Raw genomic sequence first — 21,779 nt, 5'->3', positions numbered from 1 at the left:
TTGCTCACAGTCTCACCTAGAGAGCCGTGATTTGGGAACTTAATCTCAGGTATATGCAAATATAAAGCCCACCTCTGCCTAAGCTGTATCTGGGGCCTAGTAGCTGCTCAATAAATATTTGTGGAATGAAGGGGTGAATTTCCCACCCTCACCCTCTCTTGTCCAGCGGCCTCCCTGGGCCTTCCCCTGGTTCCTCCTCTGATTTGGCTTGATGTTTCAAAGTGATGTTGACCTACATTTAAAGGTTTCAGCAGAGCCTGCTGTTAAAATGCCCTGCACCTTACTTGGGAGGGAGAGTACCGTCCTCTTCTGACACATTAGCCCAGATCCCTTCTATATCAGCCAGACCAATGCAAAGGCCTGGAATTGGTCCCAGTAAATTTGGACTGGGGAGGGAGAGTGGGAGGTAAAGCCCGCAAAGGCAGGAGGGAAGGGCAAAGGCCAGGATTCATCTTGCAAAAATTTCAAAAGGGTCAGTCCCCGTTTTCCTCTGGGATACCCAATACGTATCTGCAGAATTCACAGCAATCAGGACCTGGCATTGTTTGGGACTTTAGGGCAGGCCGTCCCACACGGAGGGCTCCCGGGAGCAGATCCTCCCAGGGCCACTTTGGGGGCGGCGGTGGGAGCGGCCCCGCCCCCCGCCAAGTGGCCCCCGCCGTCCCCGCAGGCGGGCAGGAGCTCGGAGACCATTGGCTGGCGAGCTGGCTGCGCAGGGGCGGGGAGCGCCGCCGAAGGGGACTGTTTGCTCCTACGGGCTGTAGATGGAGCTGTCCGGCCCCGGCGAGGGGGAAGGCGCCTGGAAAACGTTCTTCTTCTCCCTGGCCGGCCCGAGCGGGGAACAGCACTCCCAGGATGCAGTTTGTGTCAACACGGCCGCAGCCTCAGCAGCTGGGCATCCAGGGCCTGGGGCTGGACAGCGGGAGCTGGAGCTGGGCCCAGGCTCTGCCCCCGGACGAGGTGTGCCACCAGGAGCCGGCGCTGCGCGGGGAAATGGCCGAGGGAATGCCGCCCATGCAGGTGGGTGCAGCCCCCGCCCAGCGCCATGGCCGCGCCGCCTGGCCGTGGGGGCGGGGCGCGGGGCTGCGGGGCTGGGGGTGCGGGCGCGGGGCCGCGGGCCGCGGGGGGGGGGCGGGGGGGGGCGGTGGGGGCGAAGCGCCGGGGGCGGAATCCGAGGCCCCGCGCGGGCCGGGGCGCGGGCGGCCTCGCGCGGCAGGCGGGGCGCAGCGGCCCCGAGCAGGCCTGGCCCGCGCGCTCGCGCGTAGCCGAGCAGCAGGCCCCGAGGCCGCGTGCTGGCCGGGCCCGGTGCCGGCGCCCCGAGGAGGCCCCGCGGGGAAGGCGGCGGGGACCCAGCGGAGCCGTGACCGCGGCCCCCACCCCACCCCACCGCGGCCCGGGCTCCGCTTCGCGCTGGGCGTTGGAGCGCTCGGCCCGCCGCGCTCGTCCCCCGGCCACCGGCCGTGTGCGCCCCGGAGTGCCCCCGCGGGGTCACACCCCAGCCACCTGGACAGAAAGGTGTGCACGAGCGCTGTACTGCCGTCTCTCGCCAAGTGCAACGAGTAATTCACTTTCCCGTTGCGCCGGGTGTGGCGGAGGAAGGGGGCCGTTGAGAGGTGACTTTGCCTCGTCTGCAGCCGTTGGCAAACTTGGCTGCACCCTGGAGTCACCTGAGCAGCTTTTCAGACTCCCGACGCCCAACTTTGTCCCCAGCCTGTGCGATCGGCGGCGTCTCGGGGTGGAGAGTGGACCCCCGTCAGGTCTGGGAGCCCCGTAAGGATCTCAGTGCGCGCTGGAGTCTGGGAGCGGGACACTGTGCAGAGCGTGAGAGCTGAGTAGTGTTCCCGGGGCCAGTGTAGGAGCCGCCCCGGGCTCACCCCGCAGAAGCCCCTCCGTGCCCCGGCCTGCTTCTCCACCCGGCTGTCACCAGTTAGCCAGGAGTTGCTGTGCTGTGTGGGATCGTTTTTTTGGTTGAGGGCTCTGAACCTTCCAAAAGTCATCTGGGCCTGGTGACGCCCTGAACTTCACCATCAGCCCTTTTCTCTTACTATGTGCGGGCAGGAGCGAGGCCTGCGTGAGCTCAGATGGATGGCTTTGATGGAAACTTCGCCTCTTCTCTTAGCAGGGTCTGGCACCCGGGGCCCTGCTCCCCTCTATCCCATGTCTCGGGTCGACTCCCTGGAAGCTGTGGGGTGCTCCTCTGTGGCTCTCATAGCCGCTCTGAGTTGGAGAGGGCAGTGGCATGCCTGTCCCTGGTCAGCCCCCGTCACCTCTCAGCAGCAGGCCTCCGCTTTGCCCAGCCAGAGGGCCTCGTCGGCAGCAACAGGGAGGAAAGAAAAGGACAGCCCCTCCCGTCCCCCACATGGCGAGGGGAGTCGGTTATCAGCCCTGCTGTTGGCCGGGAAGCCCTGGGTCCTGGTGCGGTATGGGACCCGTTCCCGGGTCACCAGGGACCTGGGACCACCCTCTCTTGGTCATAGCTCAGCTCCCTACATGGACTCAAGGGGCCTCAGCTTCGAGGGGTAGGAAGGGGCCTGGTAAGTCCTCACAGGCATGTCCCCTCCTCTCCTCAGTGAGTGGTGTTTTTTAGCAAACCTATTTTCATTTTAGAAAATGTGAATCAGGAGTTGGATATGGAAAAAAACACTGCTCGTCCGCTCACTCTTGTGGGCTCTCTGGGGTCTCCCTTGGTCGCAGCTGCCAGGACGGGGGCAGCCGCTTACCCGAACCGTGCTTTTGTTACCCACAACACCTCGCGCTCCTCCCACTGGCAGTGAAACCAGGAGCGGTGGAATGGCCATCGCTGTCTCTCTGCCTCAATCCCATCATCTTTAAAGCGGAGATAATCATTCTTGCCCTAACCTGCTTAGAGATGGCAGGGGAGATTAGGGTCAGATGACTTAAGCGGGGAAATTCTTACTTTGAATCAGAAGGCACTAGGTGACTCTAGAGAGAGTTCATCATCAGGCCTAGCCCCTGAAGAGAGCAGCTGTGCTGTGAAAGGGGTAGGTGACACCGTGGGTGGCGGTCCACAGCCTTTGACTTGCAAAGGGTCCGGTGGGTAAACCAGTGACCCGTCGTGACTCCTGCAGGCCGGAAATGGGAAGGTTCACTAGGGGACTAGTCGAGCTACTGCGGGGGACCGGAATGAACACCCCAGCCTGGGGGGCGGGGATGGCAGAAGGGTGGGAAGCTGTGGCATCTGATTCGTTGTTCTCTGTTCTCAGGCTCCCCTCCCCACCTCACCTAGGGTCTCCGCCCAAGCTGTCACTTTCTCCCTCTGCACACAGGCTCAAGAGTGGGACATGGATGCTCGGCGACCGATGCCTTTTCAGTTCCCGCCCTTCCCAGATAGGGCACCTGTCTTCCCGGACCGCATGATGCGAGAGCCCCAGCTGCCCACGGCAGAGATCTCACTCTGGACTGTGGTGGCTGCCATTCAGGCTGTGGAGAGGAAGGTGGATGCCCAGGCCAGCCAGCTGCTAAATCTGGAGGGGCGGACGGGGACAGCCGAGAAGAAGCTGGCGGACTGCGAGAAGACGGCCGTGGAGTTCGGGAACCACATGGAGAGCAAGTGGGCCGTGCTGGGGACCCTGCTGCAGGAGTACGGGCTGCTGCAGAGGCGACTGGAGAACATGGAGAACCTGCTGAGGAACCGAAATTTCTGGGTCCTGAGGCTGCCCCCGGGCAGCAAGGGGGAGGTGCCCAAGGTATGTGGTGGTCCCCAGGGGAAGAGATGGAGGTGAGGACTGGCACAAAACTTTTGATTCATTTGGCTGGTCCTTCTCACAACACTCCCTCTTGTGGTGAGGGGCGGGCGGGGAGGGAGGGGCAGAGGAAGAGGGAGAGCGCCCTAAGCAGGCTCTGTGCTGAGCGTGGAGCTGGACGTGAGGCTTGATCTCGTGACCCCAAGATCATGGCCTGAGCCAAAATCAAGAGTTGGACACTCAACCGACTGAGCCACCCAGGCACCCCTGATTTCAATGTCTCTTATAGCCTGCCTCTCCTTAACTTAGTCACGAATGTTCTACCTCCGTGAGGCTGCCCTCCACCTATTCTCCACAGACTTTGCCTGCTTCTGTCAGGCTTTCCTGTCACCTTTCCCAATAACCCAAGGTATCTGGTTGTCTGAAGACTCCTGCCACTCTTCATGCTTGGGTTTTCCACTTGGCACCTACAGAGGACCATTGGTCGTTGGTTATCTTTGCACATGCACATTCGAATGCGGCTAAGACAGACTCCGCTCACAGGAGTTGCCAGGACGTTGTGGCCATCCCCTCTGTGGGCTTTCTCGCAGCTCAGAATTCATGTTCCATTTCCCTCTTCCACTCCCTCTTCTGCACCTGCCCCCACCCCCTACCTCCTGGATCATCAACACTGCACTGTCCACCAATGACCCAGCCTTCTGGTCTACTGAGAACGTAGAGTCACTCCAGGAAGCAGCCACTATGCTCATCTCCCTGATGCCACCTGGAGCCTGTTGGCTTCCCTGTTCCCGCGGCCTTGCTGGCTCACGCTTCCACCCCTCCCCGACTCCCCCCACCCACTCACTTCGCCCCGTGCTCGTCTGTGTCGTGCACTCTCCCCCTGCGGGCCGTTCTAGATGTCCTAGACGTCACCCATCTCTGTGATGAAAACCTCCCTAGGCCTTGCCTCTCCCTCCACTTAGTGCCTCATGTCTCTACTCCCCTTTAAGCAGAATTCCTTAAACGTATCGTATTTACCGTCTCCGGTCCCTTCTCTCCCTCTCCTTTTTAACCTTTTTATTATAGAAAACAAACATGCACACAAGTACACAGAATAGGGTGAGGAGCCATCACGGGCCCATCGTCCAGCCCCCCACAGCTGTCAGCTCTGGTCAGTCTTGTTTCCTCTCAGGCCCCACCCACATCCCCTCCTGTTTTGTTTTATTTATTTATTTATTTATTTATTTATTTATTTATTTTTCTCTTTTCAACTTTGAAATTTTTTTGATAAACATATAATATATTATTAGCCCCAGGGGTACAGGTTTGTGAATCGCCAGGTTTACACACTTCACAGCACTCACCATAGCACATGCCCTCCCCAATGTCCATAACCCCACCCCCCCCTTCCGACCCCCCTCCCCTCCTGTTTTATTTGGAAGCCAATCTCAGGCATCAGTTTTTTGGGTTTTGGGTTTGGTTTTGGTATTGGTTTTGGTAATATTTCAGTGTGTAGCTCTGAAAGGTGGAGACTCTTTTTCTGAAATAAGACTTTAGCGTTACTACCGCCACCACAGAAGCCTCCACCTACTCAACTATCCAATCAGCGTTCAAATGTTCTTTTCTTCCAAATGCAGTTTAATTTGTTTTCTATTAGTTTGTTTGAATGAGAACGTAAGAAGGGGCTGTGTCTTTTAAGTCTCATTAAATCTTGTGGTTCCTCCTCCATCTGTCATCTTTTCTTGAAATCCGTCTGCAGACGATCCTAGGCCATGCGTCCCCTTGAGTTTCCAATTATCCAGATTCTGACGCTGCGTCCTCCACACTCTAATTGCACGTGTTCCTCTATTCTCAGTATCCCCGTAAGGTGATGATTGGATCATTCTGGAGCCTCTGCCCATCAGGCTTCTGCTCCCACCTCTCCATCCTCATGATGCCCACAGTCCGTTCTGTCAGCATCTTCTCTGCCCTCGAGGTGACGTTGCACGCAGCTTACCACCCCCTCCTTGAGACAGCTTTTCCCGGGGCTTCCAGGTGACCTCTCTTGAGGTCACCTATCTCCTATCTCCTGGTGGCTCCTGCTCAGTCTCCTTCACGGGCTTCCCCACCTCTTCCTGACCTCTTAGGTTTGGGGTGGTCCAGGGCTGGGTGTTGTTGGCCTTTGGCTCATTCTCTCTATTCCCTCCCTCATGATTTCGCTCAGTTTCAGGTTTTAAGTGCAGCCTGGGTGCTGTCAGCAGTCTCCGCCGCCCGCTCCCTCCCCATCTCTTGCCCAGACTTCCTTCTTGAAAGCCAGATTCACGGGCTTACCTGCTACTGCAGCAGGACTCAGGCAATGTCTTAGGTTTAACACAACGAAGCTGAACTCCCTTCTCCTGCCTGAAACCTCTTCAGCCCCATCCTCATCTCCATGGAAATAGCTCTGCCCTTCCAGTGGCTTGGGCCAAAAACTCTGGGGTCACGTTTGCTTCTCTTTCTCAACCCTCCTTCTGATGTATTCGTAAATGTCATCTGACTTTTCTTCAGAATACCGTCACCAGGCTGACCACTCCTTTCCCCCTTCACGGCTCCCACCATTGCCTGGGGAAAGCCACCGTCACCTCGCCTCTGAGAGTTGCCAGGGCCTCCTGCCTGGTCCTGTCTCCATCCTTGTCCCTTCCCCTATACAATCTGTTCCCAGCAGAGCAGCGAGAGTGATCCTTTAAAAATATAAATCGGTTACGGCTGCTTAAACCCCCAACTGGCTTCCCACCTCATGCAGCGCAAAAGCCCCCGTGCCATCAGGGCCCCTGTCCGGCCCCACCTTTCTGACCTCACCCCCCCTCTGTCCCTTTTGTCCCCTCCTTTCCACCCACACAGTCTGACCTCAGGGACTTCACTCCCTGGGAAAGCTCCCTCCCTGTCGTCTCCATCAGGTCTGCCTTTCCATGGGCCCCCCAACACCAAAGAACCACGTCCCCCCAGTCCCAGCACCCACTTTCCCCATCCCTGCTACCGTTTTCTCCAAAGCGCTGTGCCATCGAGCACCTTAGATATTTACTTCTTTTTTTGTCTTCTTGGTTGGTCTTCCCTGACCGGAACGTAATTTCTGCTTGGTTCACCACTGTGTCTCCTTGCCTGTAACTGCACCGGCTTCAGTCGGTATCCAGAAAGTGTTTGCCGTGTGACTCTGTCCGGCGGGAGAGCTCAGGCTTCCACGTGAGGGACTGGGTCTTCTAGGTCTCCATATTTTTCGGAAGAAGTGAAGTGTTAAGTACATAATTTTGTCAGTAAATACCCGGCTGGGCACTCTGAGTTTCAGTGTTCTCATCTGTAAGATGAGGAGTCACTGATTGTGTTGATGGGTTGTGAGGAGTCACTGATTGTGTTGACGGGCAAGACCATGTAGCCTGTTGTCTTAGTTTTCTATTGCCGGGTAACAAATTACTCCAAAACTTGGAGCCTAAAAATATAATTATTTGCCATCTTGCATTTTCTGTGGGTTAGGAATTCAGGAGCAGCTCGGCTGAGTGATTCTGGCTCAGAGGGTCATGAAGTTGTAATGAAGCTGTTGACTGAGTTTGTGGTCATCTGAAGGGTTGGCTGAGGCTTGAGGCTTTGCCTCCAGGATGGCCCAGTCGCTTGGCCATTGGCAAAGCCTCAGGTTCTCACTGTGTGGACATTCCAACATGGCTGCTTGAGTGTCCTTACAACATGGCAGCCGGCTCCGCCTAGAGAGGGTGAGCCAAGAGAGAGACCCGGATGGAGCTGTCCTGTCTTTTATGACCTGGTCTCAGAAATTGTACACGTCACTGTTTGTTAGAAGCAAGTCACTAAATCCTGTCCACGCTCGAGGGGAGGAACACTGCACTCTACTTTTTGAAGGGACTGCCGAAGAATTTGTGGATATATTTTAAAACCCACCACCATGAACCACCACAAGAGAGTTAATTAATGTTACGATTAATAGTTATAATTCACTGTGTAGTGTCAGCCACGCTAAGTGCGTTCTCTTTGTGGGATTCAGGGAAGGCTGTTGTTTCTCAGATCCCACACGCCTTTTGGATTCTAGTATGTCTGTTAATTGGCTGACAGATAACTCATAGGTAGGCTCCCTGCCGTCTCTGGCCAGACAGACTTCTGCTGTATCCTGGCCCAGGGAAGTTTTTATGTCCTGATGTCTCTTTCCAACTGTGGGACTCTGATTCCAGAATTGTGACACTTCATAGAAATGGTGAGGTGACGCAGAGGGGTTGGCATGTTGGAAAAGATGATGAACTTGGTGTTGGAAACATTTAGTTGAGGTACTTCAGAGATGATTAAATGGAGCCGCTCTGAGGGCCCTTGAAATCTGAACCCGAAAGGGAGCAAGGAAAATGGAAGAGTATTGTTTGTTGGCAAAGAGGTAACCACGGGAGTTGTGCGAAGAACGAGCTTGCGGAGGAGAAAGCAGAGGGACGGGGAAGGGCAGAGCCAGGGGCTGGGGGCGGAGGAGGAGGCAGTAAGCTGGGTGGGCAGGAGGAAGCAGAGTCGGGGGAACCAGGCAAGAGTGGATTCCAGAAAGGCGATCTGAAAGGGTACAGGTTAACAATGGCTACTGGTGGCCTTCAGGGTGTGGTTTCAGACCATGGGGGTTGGTTCACGGACAGATTTCAAGGTGGGAAAGGATGCATGGATTGTGAAGAAGGAAACACAAAACGTGTCTCTTGGGGTGTTTCAAGTAAAGAGGCAGAGTGGAGTTTGCTTGAGACTTTGGGGTTGAGTGGCGGGTGGTTCGTCTTAGGTCGGGTGACTTGCAAGGGAAAGCCATTGGAGAGGGAGAGCCTGAGACGTCAAAGAGAAAAGTTTGAGTGTTTGAGTCCCACAGGCAGGTGCTGGAGAAGTGAAGGGCACGTGAGCAGGGGGTTGGCTTGGTGAGAAGGGAGCTTGCCAGCAGCCAACCGGGATCAGGCTCCCGGACTGATCCTGGATCCGGCTCCTGGGTGGGGAAGATGCGGGAGGGGCGGGGGGGGGGGCTGGGGAGAAGGCAGAGTTGAAAGAAGCCTCCCAGGGAGCACAGGAGAGACGTCTGCAAGATCCCCAGAGGCTTCCGAAGCAGCCTTGGGACGAGTGGCATGAACGAATGGTAGGTGTCACTGGCAGAATTCCATGACTTTTTCTAGGGGCAGGAAGTGAAAATGAAGAGAATGGTCTGTATCCATTTTCGCGGCTTGGGGATATGCCCCAGTCTGGTGGAAGGTCCAGGAAATTTAAAGGTGTGTTCTGTCTCTAAAGCTGGCTGCTGGGTGAGCTGTCAGTAGTAGGTGACACACGTGTGCCCACCACACCCGCACAGGATACCCGTGGGGTTATGGGCACCTGATGTGAGAACAGACATTTCCAACTCAGGGGAAGGTGCCACCCACTCACCGAGCTGGACACCAGAGGGCCTGGAGCCCAGAGGGCTGTCCTTTCCTGATGGGGACAGAGGTGCCACTTGGGCTAGCTTTGGTCCTGTGTGCAGGTGTGAAGACCAGTGGACTCAGATTAGGGCCGGGGAGAAGGGGGGGGGGGGTGGGTTGCCCAGTGTGGGTGGAAGACTGGTCCGGGGGGGGGGGGGGCTGAGGGGGCAGGGCTACATGTCCCAGAAGGGAAGTTCAGACGTTAAAGTCGTGAAGTGAAACCCTTTTGAACGATGGGGACCAAGGCGAGGCCACACTGGTGAGCGTCTGAGAATAGCCCAGACGAGGATCCTTGTCAAACCAAAGTAACAGTTTCATGGAACAGACGAGACTGCCTGGACGAACAGGGGCCCGGCATCTGGGACGGATGACTCAGGCTGCCAGGGCTCTTCCTCCTGTTGGCAACAGCCGCTCGACATAGTCAACAAATATTTGCTGGCTCCAGACTCTGCTTCTAGACGCTTGGGATGTCGCCGTGAACAAAACAGAACGCGGTCCTGGAGCTTCAGCGCCTGCCCTTAGATTTACATGTTTTCCCTTAGATTTACATGTTTTTAATGACAAAAATGTAACTGCGTACCTTGCTGAGGTAGTAACCTGACTGGAAAGACAGGTTTCCTAACAGGGTTTTACTGTGCTCGGCTCACTGGTCCCCTTGCCCAGAACCTTCCACACCACTCTCACCCTACGTGCCAAAAGCAGGATTGACTTTGGCTTTACCTTCAGGGACCCCGTCCACCTGAAAGTGAAATTACAGAGGATATGGTGAAATGCCTTAAAAAAAAAAAAAAAAGGCAGTGTTGACCATCTTTCTTTGAGGAGCATGAGAAGATCCAGAATAGGGTGGGCTGACTCCACTCCAGGGGACCGGGCTGGGATTTGGGGGATGGGGAGCTGGGGCGAGCAGAAGCCGGCTCTGGGGTAGAAGGGGCCCCGTGGCCGATGGAGGGGGGGCAAGCAGGTGTCAGACTAAGACTCCTTTTGGCCAAGGTTCCCGTGACGTTTGTTGACATCGCCGTTTACTTCTCTGAGGATGAGTGGAAGAACTTGGACGAATGGCAGAAGGAGCTTTACAACAACCTCGTCAAGGAGAACTATAAAACCCTGATGTCCCTGGGTAAGAGCTCCTTCCCTCCTCCGGGGCAGTCTGGGCAGAGCGCAGTGGAATGGTTGTCAGACGCGGGCACAGCGTTCAAGTTCATCCCTGATGGAGATGCGAGTGACTGTCTGCTCGTGAGGCCATAGAGACAGAACGAGTATAACCAGATGACAGTTAGAAACCCAGTAAGAGGGCCTGTCACTATAGCACTGAGCTGCTTTCATTCTGGAATATGGCCAGACTGCGTCATTGGCACGTGACCATGAGCTGCCTCCCCGTAGCCTTGCACAGGCCACAGCCGGGCTGCAGCTGGCTGCCGGGGTCCAGATGTTTCTGCACCAGAACTGGGAATCTGGTGCCTTGTTTTCAGGTTCCTCCCAAGAGATTAGCTGACGTAGGTGAGGGTACCACCTAGAGGGGCTCTCGGCTCTGGAGTGGGGAGACTTCTGTCGCCGCTCTTGATCGGCGTCCGTGGGTCAACTTCACCATGTCCTTCCTTCCCCTCCCTCATTCCAGACACAGAGGGCACAGTGCCCAAGCCAGATGCCCCATCGCAGGTGGAGCCCAGGGAAGAGCCTTGCGTGTGGGAGCAGCGTGACCCAGAAGAGAGAGAAATCCTAATGGACCCAGACACAGGTGATGGCAGCTGACAAGAGCCCCAGGTCCAGGGAGGGGCAGGAAAGGAACCAGGGAGACCTCGTCCCAGACAGCGCCGCCCCCGGTCAGCTCTCACCGAGATGGAAGGTGCCAGGGCTCTGGTCCTGGCTGAGCCCCGGAGGCCTTTCCTCAGGGCCTCCGCTCTCCGGAGTGGGGCTGCCCCGGGCACAGCCGAGCCTGAGCCGTGTTCTCTGCCTTATCATACAGACTCTGTCCTTCTTCAGGAAGGTCCCTTAGAAGGTCGCTTGGAGGCAGCCCCCTCCTTTCCAGTCTGTTCTCATTGGGCTATAATCCGTATGCCATAAATAAAGTCACCCCTAGAAGTATATAATCCAGGGGTTCACAAAGGTGTGTAACCAGCACAGAACCTCTTCGTCATGGGAAACCTGGACCCGTGAGCAGTCACTCTCACGTTCTCCCGGCCCCCAGCCCCCGGCCACCACTGATCGACTCTGTCTCTGTGCACTGGCCTGTTGGGAGCAGTTCATCTGAACGCCCTGCGCCCCGTTTTCCAGCACTGCAGGTGCTGAGCTCAGCAGGGCCCTGGCCCTCAGCAGGGTCACCTTGTCCTCCATCCCCGTGCGTGAGCTGGGATGGTGACTGCTGTGCCCGTGTTGTGGGTGGAACCAGCAGGCCTTGAGCCAGAGAGGTCGGCTGCCTCCCCAGCTGGGCTGGGGCCACAGTGGAAACCAGGACTCAGGTCTTCCGGTTTTTCCTCTGATCTTGCCCCTGACCTGAGCTCCCTGCTCTCAGGGGTCGTACCTTGCGTCATGGAACATCAGAAGGACACACCCTGTTTGTCACACCTTGGGGTCTACAGAGAGGACATGTCATTGTCTTGTATGTGTGAGGACGCTGTGTGTTATCCATGCAGGATGCGGCCAGGTGGAAGGCTTGCTAGTGATTGTGTGTGTGTGTGTGTGTGTGTGTGTGTGTGTGTGTGGCCACCTGTCTCTGATTGGGGTGAAAAACGAAAAGGAGCCTCTGTACCCAGAGGTCAAACTTCTGGCCTTGTTCTGATGAAAACAAACCCCAGGTTGGGCCGTTCTCTGGAACTCTCTCCCGGCCTTATTACATCTCATCCTACGGCTTGGCCTACCCCTTCGTCCTGAATACTGATTATTTCTCTGCCCCCGAGACCTTCCGTTTCTTGGGGTTCCCCGCAGTTGTCCGCGGGAACCTGAGGCCCCCCCATGCTGACGAGTGCCGTCGCCTGCATTCCTGACACCAAGAACATCTGGGTGAGGACTGTTCAAAACAATACACCAAATGACATGCTTCTCTTGCCCCAGGAGCAGAGCCACTGGTGCCTGCCCAGGATTCGTCCTCACAGGTGAAGCGGGAGGAAGCACTGTGTGTCCGGGGCCAGCGGGGCCTGGAGGAAAGAGCCATCCCCACGGAGTCCATTACTGGTGAGTGGGCCCAGCGGCTGCCCAAGCCAGGCAGGGAGCGGAAAGGGCCAGCAGGGTTTGTAGGCCCCCGCCAGCGCCCGCTGCACGTGGCCAACCAGAGGCCAGAGCCAGAAGTGGAGGAGCTGGGTCTGGGACGGGCCGAGAGACGGGATTTCCCGTGGGCACCAACAGCACATCTGGGCTTAGCTCGTCCTATTTCCTCTCTCTTTTTTGTATCGGTTTTTAACTGTTCCTCCCCTTGAAGAGGAGCATCAGGTGGAAGTACTAAGTGTAACAATGAGTGATGGCCACTGTGGTCGGGGAATATATCCGTCCGTCCGTCCGTCCGTCCGTCCACCCTGCTCCTGACTGGGAAGGGCTTTCGTTGTCTTCAGCAAGTTATGGGTTGTTGCCTCTGCACCCGTGGGGTAGGCTGGAGGGTTCCTCTTACATGACGTTCCAGCTGGACTCTGTGAGAAGCCTCTGAGAGCATATGTGTGTTAGAATGCTCCAGAGAAACTCCACAGGGTGTGTGTGGGTATGTGTCTGCGTGTGGAAGAGAAAGAGAGAGAGAGAGACAGATAGACTGATTTTAAGGAACTGGCTTCAGGGACTGTAGAGGCTGCCATGTGCACCTTCTGTGGGCTGGAGACCCAGGACAGTCATCTGCCCGGACTCCTTCATCCCTAGGAGTGAGCCATCGTTTTCTGTGGAAGCCTTCACCTGGTGGGAAGAGCCCCCCCCCCGCATTGTGGAAGACGGGTTATTGATTGAAATATTAATCTTCTCTTAAAAAAAAAAAAACGCACACACACAAAACAAAACTAAAACTCCATTTACAGAAATATCTAGAATAATGTCTGGGGGCGCCTGGGTAGCTCAGTCGGTTAAGCATCTGCCTTCAGCATGAAGGCATGATTCCAGGGCCCTGGGATGAAGCCCCGAATCGGGCTCCCTGCTCAGCAGGAAGTCTGCTTCTCCTTCTGCCCCCTGTACCCCCTGCTTGTGCTCTCACTCTCTGTCTGACAAATAAATAAAATCTTTAAAAAAAAAAAAAAAGAAAAGAAAAAAGGAATAATGTCCTTGCAACTATGTGGGTACTGTGCCCTGGCTGTCACAAAGTTATCCATCACAAGATCTAGTAAGATATTTATCCACAGGTTGGAACCCCACAAACCTTAGCCCCCCCTTGGTCAGAGCCTCACCAGCCCCCCCACGTAAGTGCTAGTGGCGTTGGAGTTGGGGAAAGGCCAGTCCCATTCCCACAGGTGTGCCCCTGGACAGCGGTCCAGTATTAGTATTTTCAAAGAAATCTGTAAGAGATAAGAAGGCAATGATGTTGAATGAGGTTTTAACAGACCACAAAAGAAAGAAGACGTAGCATACATCTTAGAAAAATCCCAATAAGGGGGCGCCTGGGCCATGCAGTCCGTTAAACATATGACCCTTGGTTTCAATTCAGGTCATGATCTCAGGGTCGTGAGATCAAGTCCCGCATGGATCTCTGTCTTCAGCACAGAGTCTGCTTGAGACTCTCTCTCCCTCTCTCCTGCTCGTGTGATCACTCTCTGTCTCTCTCTAAAATAAGTACATAAATAGAAAAAGAAAGAAAAATCCTAACGAAATGTTGGATCTAAACGGCTTCCTGGAAGGCATCATGTTCCTGGGAAAATCCCCTTAGGAATGCCCATGTCCGTGCTGGTGCTCTGCTTTCAAGCTGAGTGTGCGTGTAAGGCCTGGAGTCCGCAGGAATGGGCTCCCCTGTAGGATACCCTTATTGGCAGCAAAGGCTCCATTAATTGGGGCCAGGCTGACTTAAGCTTTTAATTAATTAGCATCCTTTAATTATGCCTGAATTTTAGGGAAAAAAAGTAATTGCAGGAAATGAGAGATTTACCCAGCACACAAACTGGCAGGCTTGTCGTGTCCCCCGACGCATGCTTTGCTCTGTTCCCCAGACTCACCGGCCTCTGCCCAGGACCTCCTGTCCCGGATTAAACAGGAGGAGCACCCGTGCGTGTGGGATCAGCAGGATCTGGCGGAGAGAGATATCCCAACGGACCCCAATTCAGGTGAGCAAGACACCAGGATGGTATCAAGGACAAGGAGATTCTTACTGAGTTTTGTGTCCCGGGAAATCAATCTGATCGCTTCTGGTTAAGGCCAATGAAAGGCTCAGAGAATAAAATGCAGCGTATTCCTCTGGTAGCAGTTTTTGGAATATAACCATTGGTAAAGTGCGGAGGGCTTTTCGAAACGAACCATTAAATGGATCATTTATTGTGTCGGCGTAACCAATACTAAAATTATTTCTGCAATGGCAGTTTTAGAACAGTAAGTATAACCTGAAAAGCTTTTAAAAGTTGTGTATATTTTTGTGACAAAAAGAAAGAAATTTACATTTTCTGCAAGTTTTTGTGGGTGAACACTAGTTAAATAAATGTCTTCCCAGAAACTTCTGGGTAGGGTCCAGGCATATAGAACAATGAAGAAGATCCATTTTCTGGGGCCTGTGTGTGTGTGTGTGTGTGTGTGTGCACGCTTGCATGGGTGTCTGTGTGTGTGTGTGCATGTACGCAAGCACACGTGTGTTTCACAGCTAGAGAAGTCCAGTGTCCTCTTGTTTGGTTACGATCCCAGAGTCTCATCCTCCCCCACTCACCAGGGAGAGAGGAGCGGACATAAAACCTAGTGTTCCTTGTTGTTTCCACTGTACAACTTCACAGTGGAGAAGCTGAAGGGCTCCCGGCCCGGTGGCAAAGCCAGCTGTTCCTGGTAGAGTCAGCAGTCCACACCTCCGCTCTCCAGAGACCTTGGTTCACTGCTTCTCTCACTGCTGGTTCTGAAGTCCTACTGCTTAGCCCTCGGTCCTGTTCTGGACCCACCGTTTGCTCTGGGGCTCCGTGGACAGAGCTGGAAGATGCAGGTTCCGATCTGTGTCTGCACAGACTTCGGGCCGGGCCTCCTCCTCCAGGGCCAGCTGCAGAAGGAGTGAGCACAAGCGAGACGCTGTGTCCGGGGGCAGCTGGGAGGGTGGGGACGGCCAGTATGAAACAGACCACAGCTGCCACGTGTCCTGCGAGCGCCGGCTGTGGCCTCTGCTCGTGGCGGCTCTCTCCCCTCTGAGGGGAGGCTCCGTGGAAGGGAACAGGACTCAGACTGCCTTCTTTCCGTCCGCAGAGTCTCTGATCTCAGCGCATGACATTCTGTCGTGGATCAAGCAGGAGGAGCAGCCGTATCCGTGGGGCCCGCGCGACTCGATGGAAGGAGAGCTCGGATTAGATTCTGGTCCCAGTGAGTAACGCACCCCCACCCCGGGGCCCCTGGGTCTTTCATCCACAGGGATGGTGGCTTGCCTCCGCCTCCCCTACCCCCAGAGGTGATGTCCTGTCGTGGCAGCCATCCCCCCATCTCCATCGAAGCGCTATCCCCTTTCCTTTTTGGAGGATGGCAGCTGTGTGTCTGTCCCGTCTTAACAACGTACCACAAACCGGGTGGCTTAAAACAAGAGAAATGTGTTGTCTGTTTGGGCTCTGGAGGCCAGAAGTCCATTGTCAAGGGGTCCACAGGGGCATGCCCCCTCCGAAAGCCATCGGGGAACCCTGTCTTGCCTATCCCTGGCTTCTGCCGTTGTGGCAATGGTTAGTGTTCCCTTGGCTTGTAGATGTGTCTCTTGTCTCTGCCTTTGCCCCCCGTGGTGTTCTGCCCGCGCGCGCGCGCGTGCGTGCGTGCGTGTGTGTCTCCTCACCTGGCTGGCTTCCTTTAAAGACGTAAGTCAGACTGGATCAGGGCCTCCCCCTGATGACCTCATCTTCACAATTACCTCTGCAAAGAGCCCCTTTCCAAAGAAGGTCACTTTCTGTAGTCGTGGGGTTTGGATTTCAGCACAGCTTTTGGAGGGACATAGCGGGGCCCCTAAGAGCAGGGAGAGAAGGCTGGGCTTGGGGGGGGCTGACCCGCTGGCACCGGAGCAGACAGTGATGGGGCAGGTGGCTCGGGCACCGGAAAGCACTGACCGGGGCCCCCAGCCAGCCCCGAGTGGGTTCCCCACAGTCACTGGTGAAGAGACCGAAGGCCGGCTTGGGGGAGGGGATTGTTGTTGTTTTTTTTAATCCACATCAAGTATGGAACCAAACGTCTCACCTGACTTGGGCTTCCTGGGTCTTTTTTTTTTTTTTTTTTTTTTTGAAATTCCACTTACTGGCCAGTGACTTGGGCACATGTTTGTGGATTATTGAACACTCTTGGCGTCTGACTGGCGTTCCTTGCCAGAACCACGACCATCGCCTTGTTTTCAAGATAGCTGACTTAGCGTCTGCTGCTCAGAGCACTGGAGTAGCCAAACAGCGCATTCCTCGTGCTCGCCCCTGACACCCCCAGGAGCTTAAAAGCGAGGGAAGAGCTGAGGACGTAGATTCTTTCTTTTTTTTTTTAAGATTTTATTTATTTATTTGACAGAGAGAGAGAGAGAAAGCGAGCGCACAAGCAGGGGGAGAGGCAGAGGGAGGGGAGAAGCAGGCTCCCTGCAGAGCAAGGGAAGCCTGATACAGGACTCGATCCCAGGACTCTAGGATCATGACCCGAGCCGAAAGCAGTGGCTCAACCAACTGAGCCACCCAGGCGCCCGGACATAGATTATTTCTGACCAGGAAGGCCATTATAAGTCAGGTAAGTGGATCCCAGTGTCTGAGACAAGTTGAGTCCAGCCTGGAAGGGCAGGCGGGGGCCGGGGGGGTGGGTGGGAGCTGGAGGGAGCCGGAGAGGAGCAGTGTTATGCCCTTGTTTCAAATACAACTTAGAGCGGTTCCTCTCCCAACCTGCTGCTGGGGGGAGGTGGGACGGGGAAGCCGGGCCACTGTCCGTGACGACAGGAAGAAGTGACAGCAATTTCCACTTCTTTCTTGCTGGTACTCGGGCCACTATTTCTGGCCTTGCAGGCGTATGTACTAGTTCATCCGACCTTGTGCCAGGAATTCTGCCCAGACGTTTGTCCCTCAATGCTGTCGCCTGATTTGTCCAAGTTCACTAGGGGTGCGTGGGCCTGGATGAGCCTTTTCTTATAGACCTGTGTGGTCATGGGGGTGGATCTAGGGAAGTCAGTGCCGAGCGTGCAAGACTTTGCAAGTGACCAGACCATTTTACCTCCTTGGTTTGGATATGCCGAGTTAGAGAACAATTTGCTTCATGTTTTATCTCTGGAGGCCTTCAAACTTTAGCATTTGCGGGGAGGGGCAATGCCCAGAGTTTGGGCAACAGAAGCATCTGGAAATGCTTCTCCTACCTGCCCAGTCACCAGAGCCTCTTGACTTTCTCCCAAAGTGGGCCTGCTTTCCACTTGTTTTTTCTTTCTTTTCTTTTTTTTTTTAAGATTTTATTTATTTATTTGACAGAGATCACAAGTAGGTGGAGAGGCAGGCAGGGGGGCGGGGAGCAGACTCCTTGCTGAGCAGAGAGCCCGATGCGGGGCTTGATCTCAGGACCCTGGGATCATGACTTGAGCCGAAGGCAGAGGCTTTAACCCACTGAGCCACCCAGGCGCCCGACCTTCCACTTGTTAATGAAACTAGTATCTCACCTGTGATTTCTTTGAGGTTTAAAGACATGGAATCGTGTATTCTGGAGAGAAGCTGGAAGGGGAGAGAGTTGTGGGAGTCGCGGGTAAAACATGGAACTATAGGGTACCCGTCCCTATCAAACTCCTTCCCCAGCCCGGGGGTTTGCAATAAGACCTGGTGTCCTGTTTGACTTCAGCCTAACTGGACATTACATTTTAGTAAAAGGGATTCCTCAGTTTTATTAACGAATGTGTATTTTCTTTAAGATTTTATTCATTTATTTGAGAGGGAGAGCGAGAGAGCACGAGCAGTGGGGAGAGGCAGAGGGAGAGGGAGAAAGCAGTCTCCCCACTGAGCAGGGAGCTGGTTGTGGGACTCGATCCCAGGACCCTGAGATCATGACCTGATCCAAAATCAAGAGTCAGTTGCCAAACCAACTGAGCCACCCAGGTGCTCCTTAGTTTACATTTTAAAAAGATAAGGTCAAGAACAGACAGGATTGGGGAGGGGACCATGGGCTGGAAGCAGAGAAGCCATTTAGGAGGCTAATGTGGTTGGCACAAAGGTGAGGAGATGACCGTCGCTCAGAGTTGGGATGGGGGCAGTGCTCCGGGCGAGAAGTGGACAGATTCAGGACAGACTCCAGACGCGTCGCTAAGCAGCTGTGTGTGGTGGTTGAGCGGTCAGGAGTGACAGCCAGGGTTGGGCCCTGAAGAACCAGGAGGCAGCAGCGCCCCTTAATGACTTGGTAAGTGCTGGGAAGGAGCCGGTTTACCGAGTAAACCCAGTGCTCTGCTTTGGGTCTGTTTGATCTGAGATGGCATCCTGGTAGGCAGATGAACGTTCAAGAGAGAGCGCAGGGCTAGATGACTTTGGGCGTTGTAACCTGCAGTGATTTCTATAGCAACTACCCGGAATTAGAGCAAACTTTGTAGGTGAAGTTGACAAGACCGCTCTTGCTTCAGACACCAGCTGCCAGTTCAAGGGTCCCCAGCCCACTCACTTCCGCCCAGCCCTATAAATGCAGGGGTTCCCATTAACCCCCTAGCTTCAGCATTTGACTACAGCAGCTCACAGGACTCAGGAAAGCTGCTACACTCATAATTAGTTTTATTAGAGCAAAAGGATTCAAATCAGAACTAGCCGAAAGGAGAGATCCATAGGACTAATTCTGGAGGGGGTCCTAAAACAAGCCTCTGGTGTCTGCTCCGTGTGGGATCAGGAAGTGTCACTGTCCCAGCAGTGATGGGTGACCCTATGCAGAGTACTGGCCATGAGAGAGCTCACTTCTGTGTCCGGAGTTCTTACTGGAGTTTCTTTTTTTTTTTTTTTTTTTTAAAGATTTTGTTTATTCATTTGACAGACAGAGATCACAAGCAGGCATAGAGTCAGGCAGAGAGAGAGGAGGAAGCAGGTTCCCGCCAAGCAGAGATCCCGATGCGGGGCTGGATTCTAGGACCCTGAGATCATGACCTGAGCCGAAGGCAGAGGCTTTAACTCACTGAGCCAGCCAGGTGCCCCATTACTGGAGTTTCTTTATATACTTATTGATTAAACTACCGGCCTTGACGTGAGCTGTTCTCTAGCCTGTCTACTCTCCAGAGGTTGGGCTCAAAGCCCCAGCCCTCTAATCCTGTCTGTGGATGGTCCTTCTGGCATACCCAGCCCCCATCAGGGTTCTCCCTTTAGCTTAAACTGTTTGGGCACTTACCATGAATTACTCCGTGAGCATAAAACATCAGAGCCCACCGTGAATAACAAAGACACTCCTCTCACCCTAGAAATTCCAAGGATTTAGAGGCTATCTCCTAGGAACCAAGGACAAAGGCCTGTTAAATTATTACACAGAGGCTGTTTTAAGGCCGGGGCCTCTCTGCGACCTAGGGAGAATGTAGACAAAGAATGAAAGAGGAGCAGGTGTGAGCCTGGAGGAAATCCAGAGGAGCCTGGCATCACGCAGGCTAAGAGAAGAGACTCGAGAGAGAGAGAGAGAGAGAGAGAGAGAGAGAGGGGTCAACTAGCTCAAACCCAGTGACGGGTTAGGATGAATGTGCCGGCTTGGGAAGAGGCAGGCGGATTGATTTGGCAGGCTGGAGGCTGTTGGTGACCTTGACAAAAGTTATTTCAGTGGCGTGCTGGGACACATGCCGGATCTCAGGAGTTCCAGAGCAAACGTAAAAGCAAGGGTAGAGAACTCATCAGGAATATTGGTCTGAAAAGGAGCAGAGATGAGGTCAGACATGAGGAGAGACGGTGGCTGCAGCCTAGGAGCACATGGGGTCTAGGGAGAGAGTTCTTTTAAGTTGGGGGATCACTGGACCCCTGTGTCCAGTAGGGTGCACTCCATTAGCTTTAGAACCCTGAGTCAGACTACCTTGAGGAACTAAGACATCTCCTCCTGTAGAGCTAAGAGGCAGTTCAGTTTCGGCCTCAGTTGATTCAGGGATGAGGCGAGGTCATCTGGGACCCAGGTTCTTTCCAACTCCCAGCTCCGCTTCCTTGGCATGGCTGGAGCAAGATGGCAGCCGCTGTTCCAAGCAATCACCTCTAGACGAGAGGGAAAGGAAGGGTCATCCTTCTTCCTACACTCTAAGGAGTTGAGGAAATTCCCAGAAGCCCCCTCCTCACATGTCATCAGCCAGAACGAGGCCATGTGCTTATGTCTGAATCCGTTCCCAGCCAGTGACGTCCAGGGTACAGGTGCTCACGTTAGAGGCTGGAGGAAAAGGTGTGACGACACCCTCGCCGAGGATGGAGAAGTAGGGCACACTGAGGAGTGTAGCAGGGTGCCTGGCTGAGGGGGTGGGGTGTTTAGAGATTTGTGCAGTTTTCTCCAGCTGTCTCCAGTTGCCTGAGTATGGTTGGGGGTCCCCAGGCAAGCAGGGCAGAGGGGACAGGAGCAGAGGCATAAGGGGTGTGTCATGGTGAGTGACCCCAGCGCTGAGCACGGGAGTCATGGGGGTCAGGAAGGGAGATGAGAGGGTGAGAGAAGCGGATTGACCTGCACACCGAGTCTGAAACCTTATCAGGGTAGGAACAGGACCGGTTCAGGCTGGGTTTCCGGGAAAACAGCCCCTGAGATGGAGACTCCCATGCGTGTGGTTTCCTTGGGGTCCTCCTGAGAATACGGCCTATGAAGGAGTGAGTCGCAGATTGTGTGGAGGGACAGAGGATGCCCAGAGTCAGCCCCCAGGATGGAAGGCCTGGCACCGGGGGTCAAGGTCGGGAGAATTTCTTCAGCCTCTGCTGCTGGCCCGTGTCCTGTGGAGAAGGTTCTCTGCTCAGTTTTGATGGGGATGGAGAGGGCAGGCTGGGCCTTGTGTGTTTAGGGGTGTCACGTGAGGAGGACGGGCCTCAGGCAGACACCATGAGCAGGGGCGTGGGGGGTGGAAGCGGGGCAGATGTGGCCCTGGAAATGGCCTCCAGGGAGCAGATGGGACCTGGCCTGAGGATGCCAACAAGAGGTGGGAGCAAAGGCTTCTTTACTGTTCTACCAGCTGCCCCTCAGTGGAGGAGGGGCTCCTCCAGGGAGAGAACGGGCACGTGAGGTGGGACATGGGGTGGTGGGGGTGAAGGGGTGAGAGGAGCCCTAACTACAGCGGGCACCGGGGTCAGGGCGCAGATGGGACCAGACGCCAGGGTGGGCCTGGGACCCGGCAGCTGTTCGAGTCTGAAGGGCACTAGCTCAGAGGAAACGGGACTGAAAAACGCCGCATGGTTTTGGTCCCCGCTCCTTGCGTTTCGTTTCCGCGGACCTCCTGTCTGCTTTCACCGTGGATACGTTCTAGTACATTCTTTCCTCCCAGTGAGAAATTCGCCTTAGATAAATTAGCATTGAACATCAGAATGCAATTAAGTCTCATTATTTCCTTCCAAGTGACTTCCAAATAGCCCCACCCCCAGGCCCCAGGCCCCGCCCCTGCTAGTTTCCTCCGGTTACTAACTGCTTGCTGCTGGTGCTCTCCCCCCCCCCC

The 21,779-nt window shown here is 54.9% G+C and overlaps 1 protein-coding gene across 1 annotated transcript in view; it reads left to right on the top strand.

The window, feature by feature from the left end:
- The first annotated feature begins 727 nt into the window (after positions 1-727).
- The window catches only part of ZNF282 (zinc finger protein 282), a 24,010-nt gene continuing 2,958 nt past the window's right edge, over positions 728-21,779 (top strand). Inside the window, 9 exon segments of the mRNA XM_059396182.1 lie at positions 728-1,020; positions 3,288-3,707; positions 10,094-10,220; positions 10,719-10,838; positions 12,152-12,271; positions 14,209-14,322; positions 15,431-15,710; positions 18,149-18,171; positions 21,319-21,348. Of these exon segments, the coding sequence (XP_059252165.1) occupies positions 856-1,020; positions 3,288-3,707; positions 10,094-10,220; positions 10,719-10,838; positions 12,152-12,271; positions 14,209-14,322; positions 15,431-15,710; positions 18,149-18,171; positions 21,319-21,348 (1,399 nt within the window). The 5' untranslated portion in view covers positions 728-855.

The sequence above is a fragment of the Mustela nigripes genome, chromosome 4 (genome assembly GCF_022355385.1).
Source record: "Mustela nigripes isolate SB6536 chromosome 4, MUSNIG.SB6536, whole genome shotgun sequence".
NCBI lineage: Eukaryota > Metazoa > Chordata > Mammalia > Carnivora > Mustelidae > Mustela > Mustela nigripes.
This window is presented reverse-complemented; position numbering and strand designations above follow the sequence as displayed.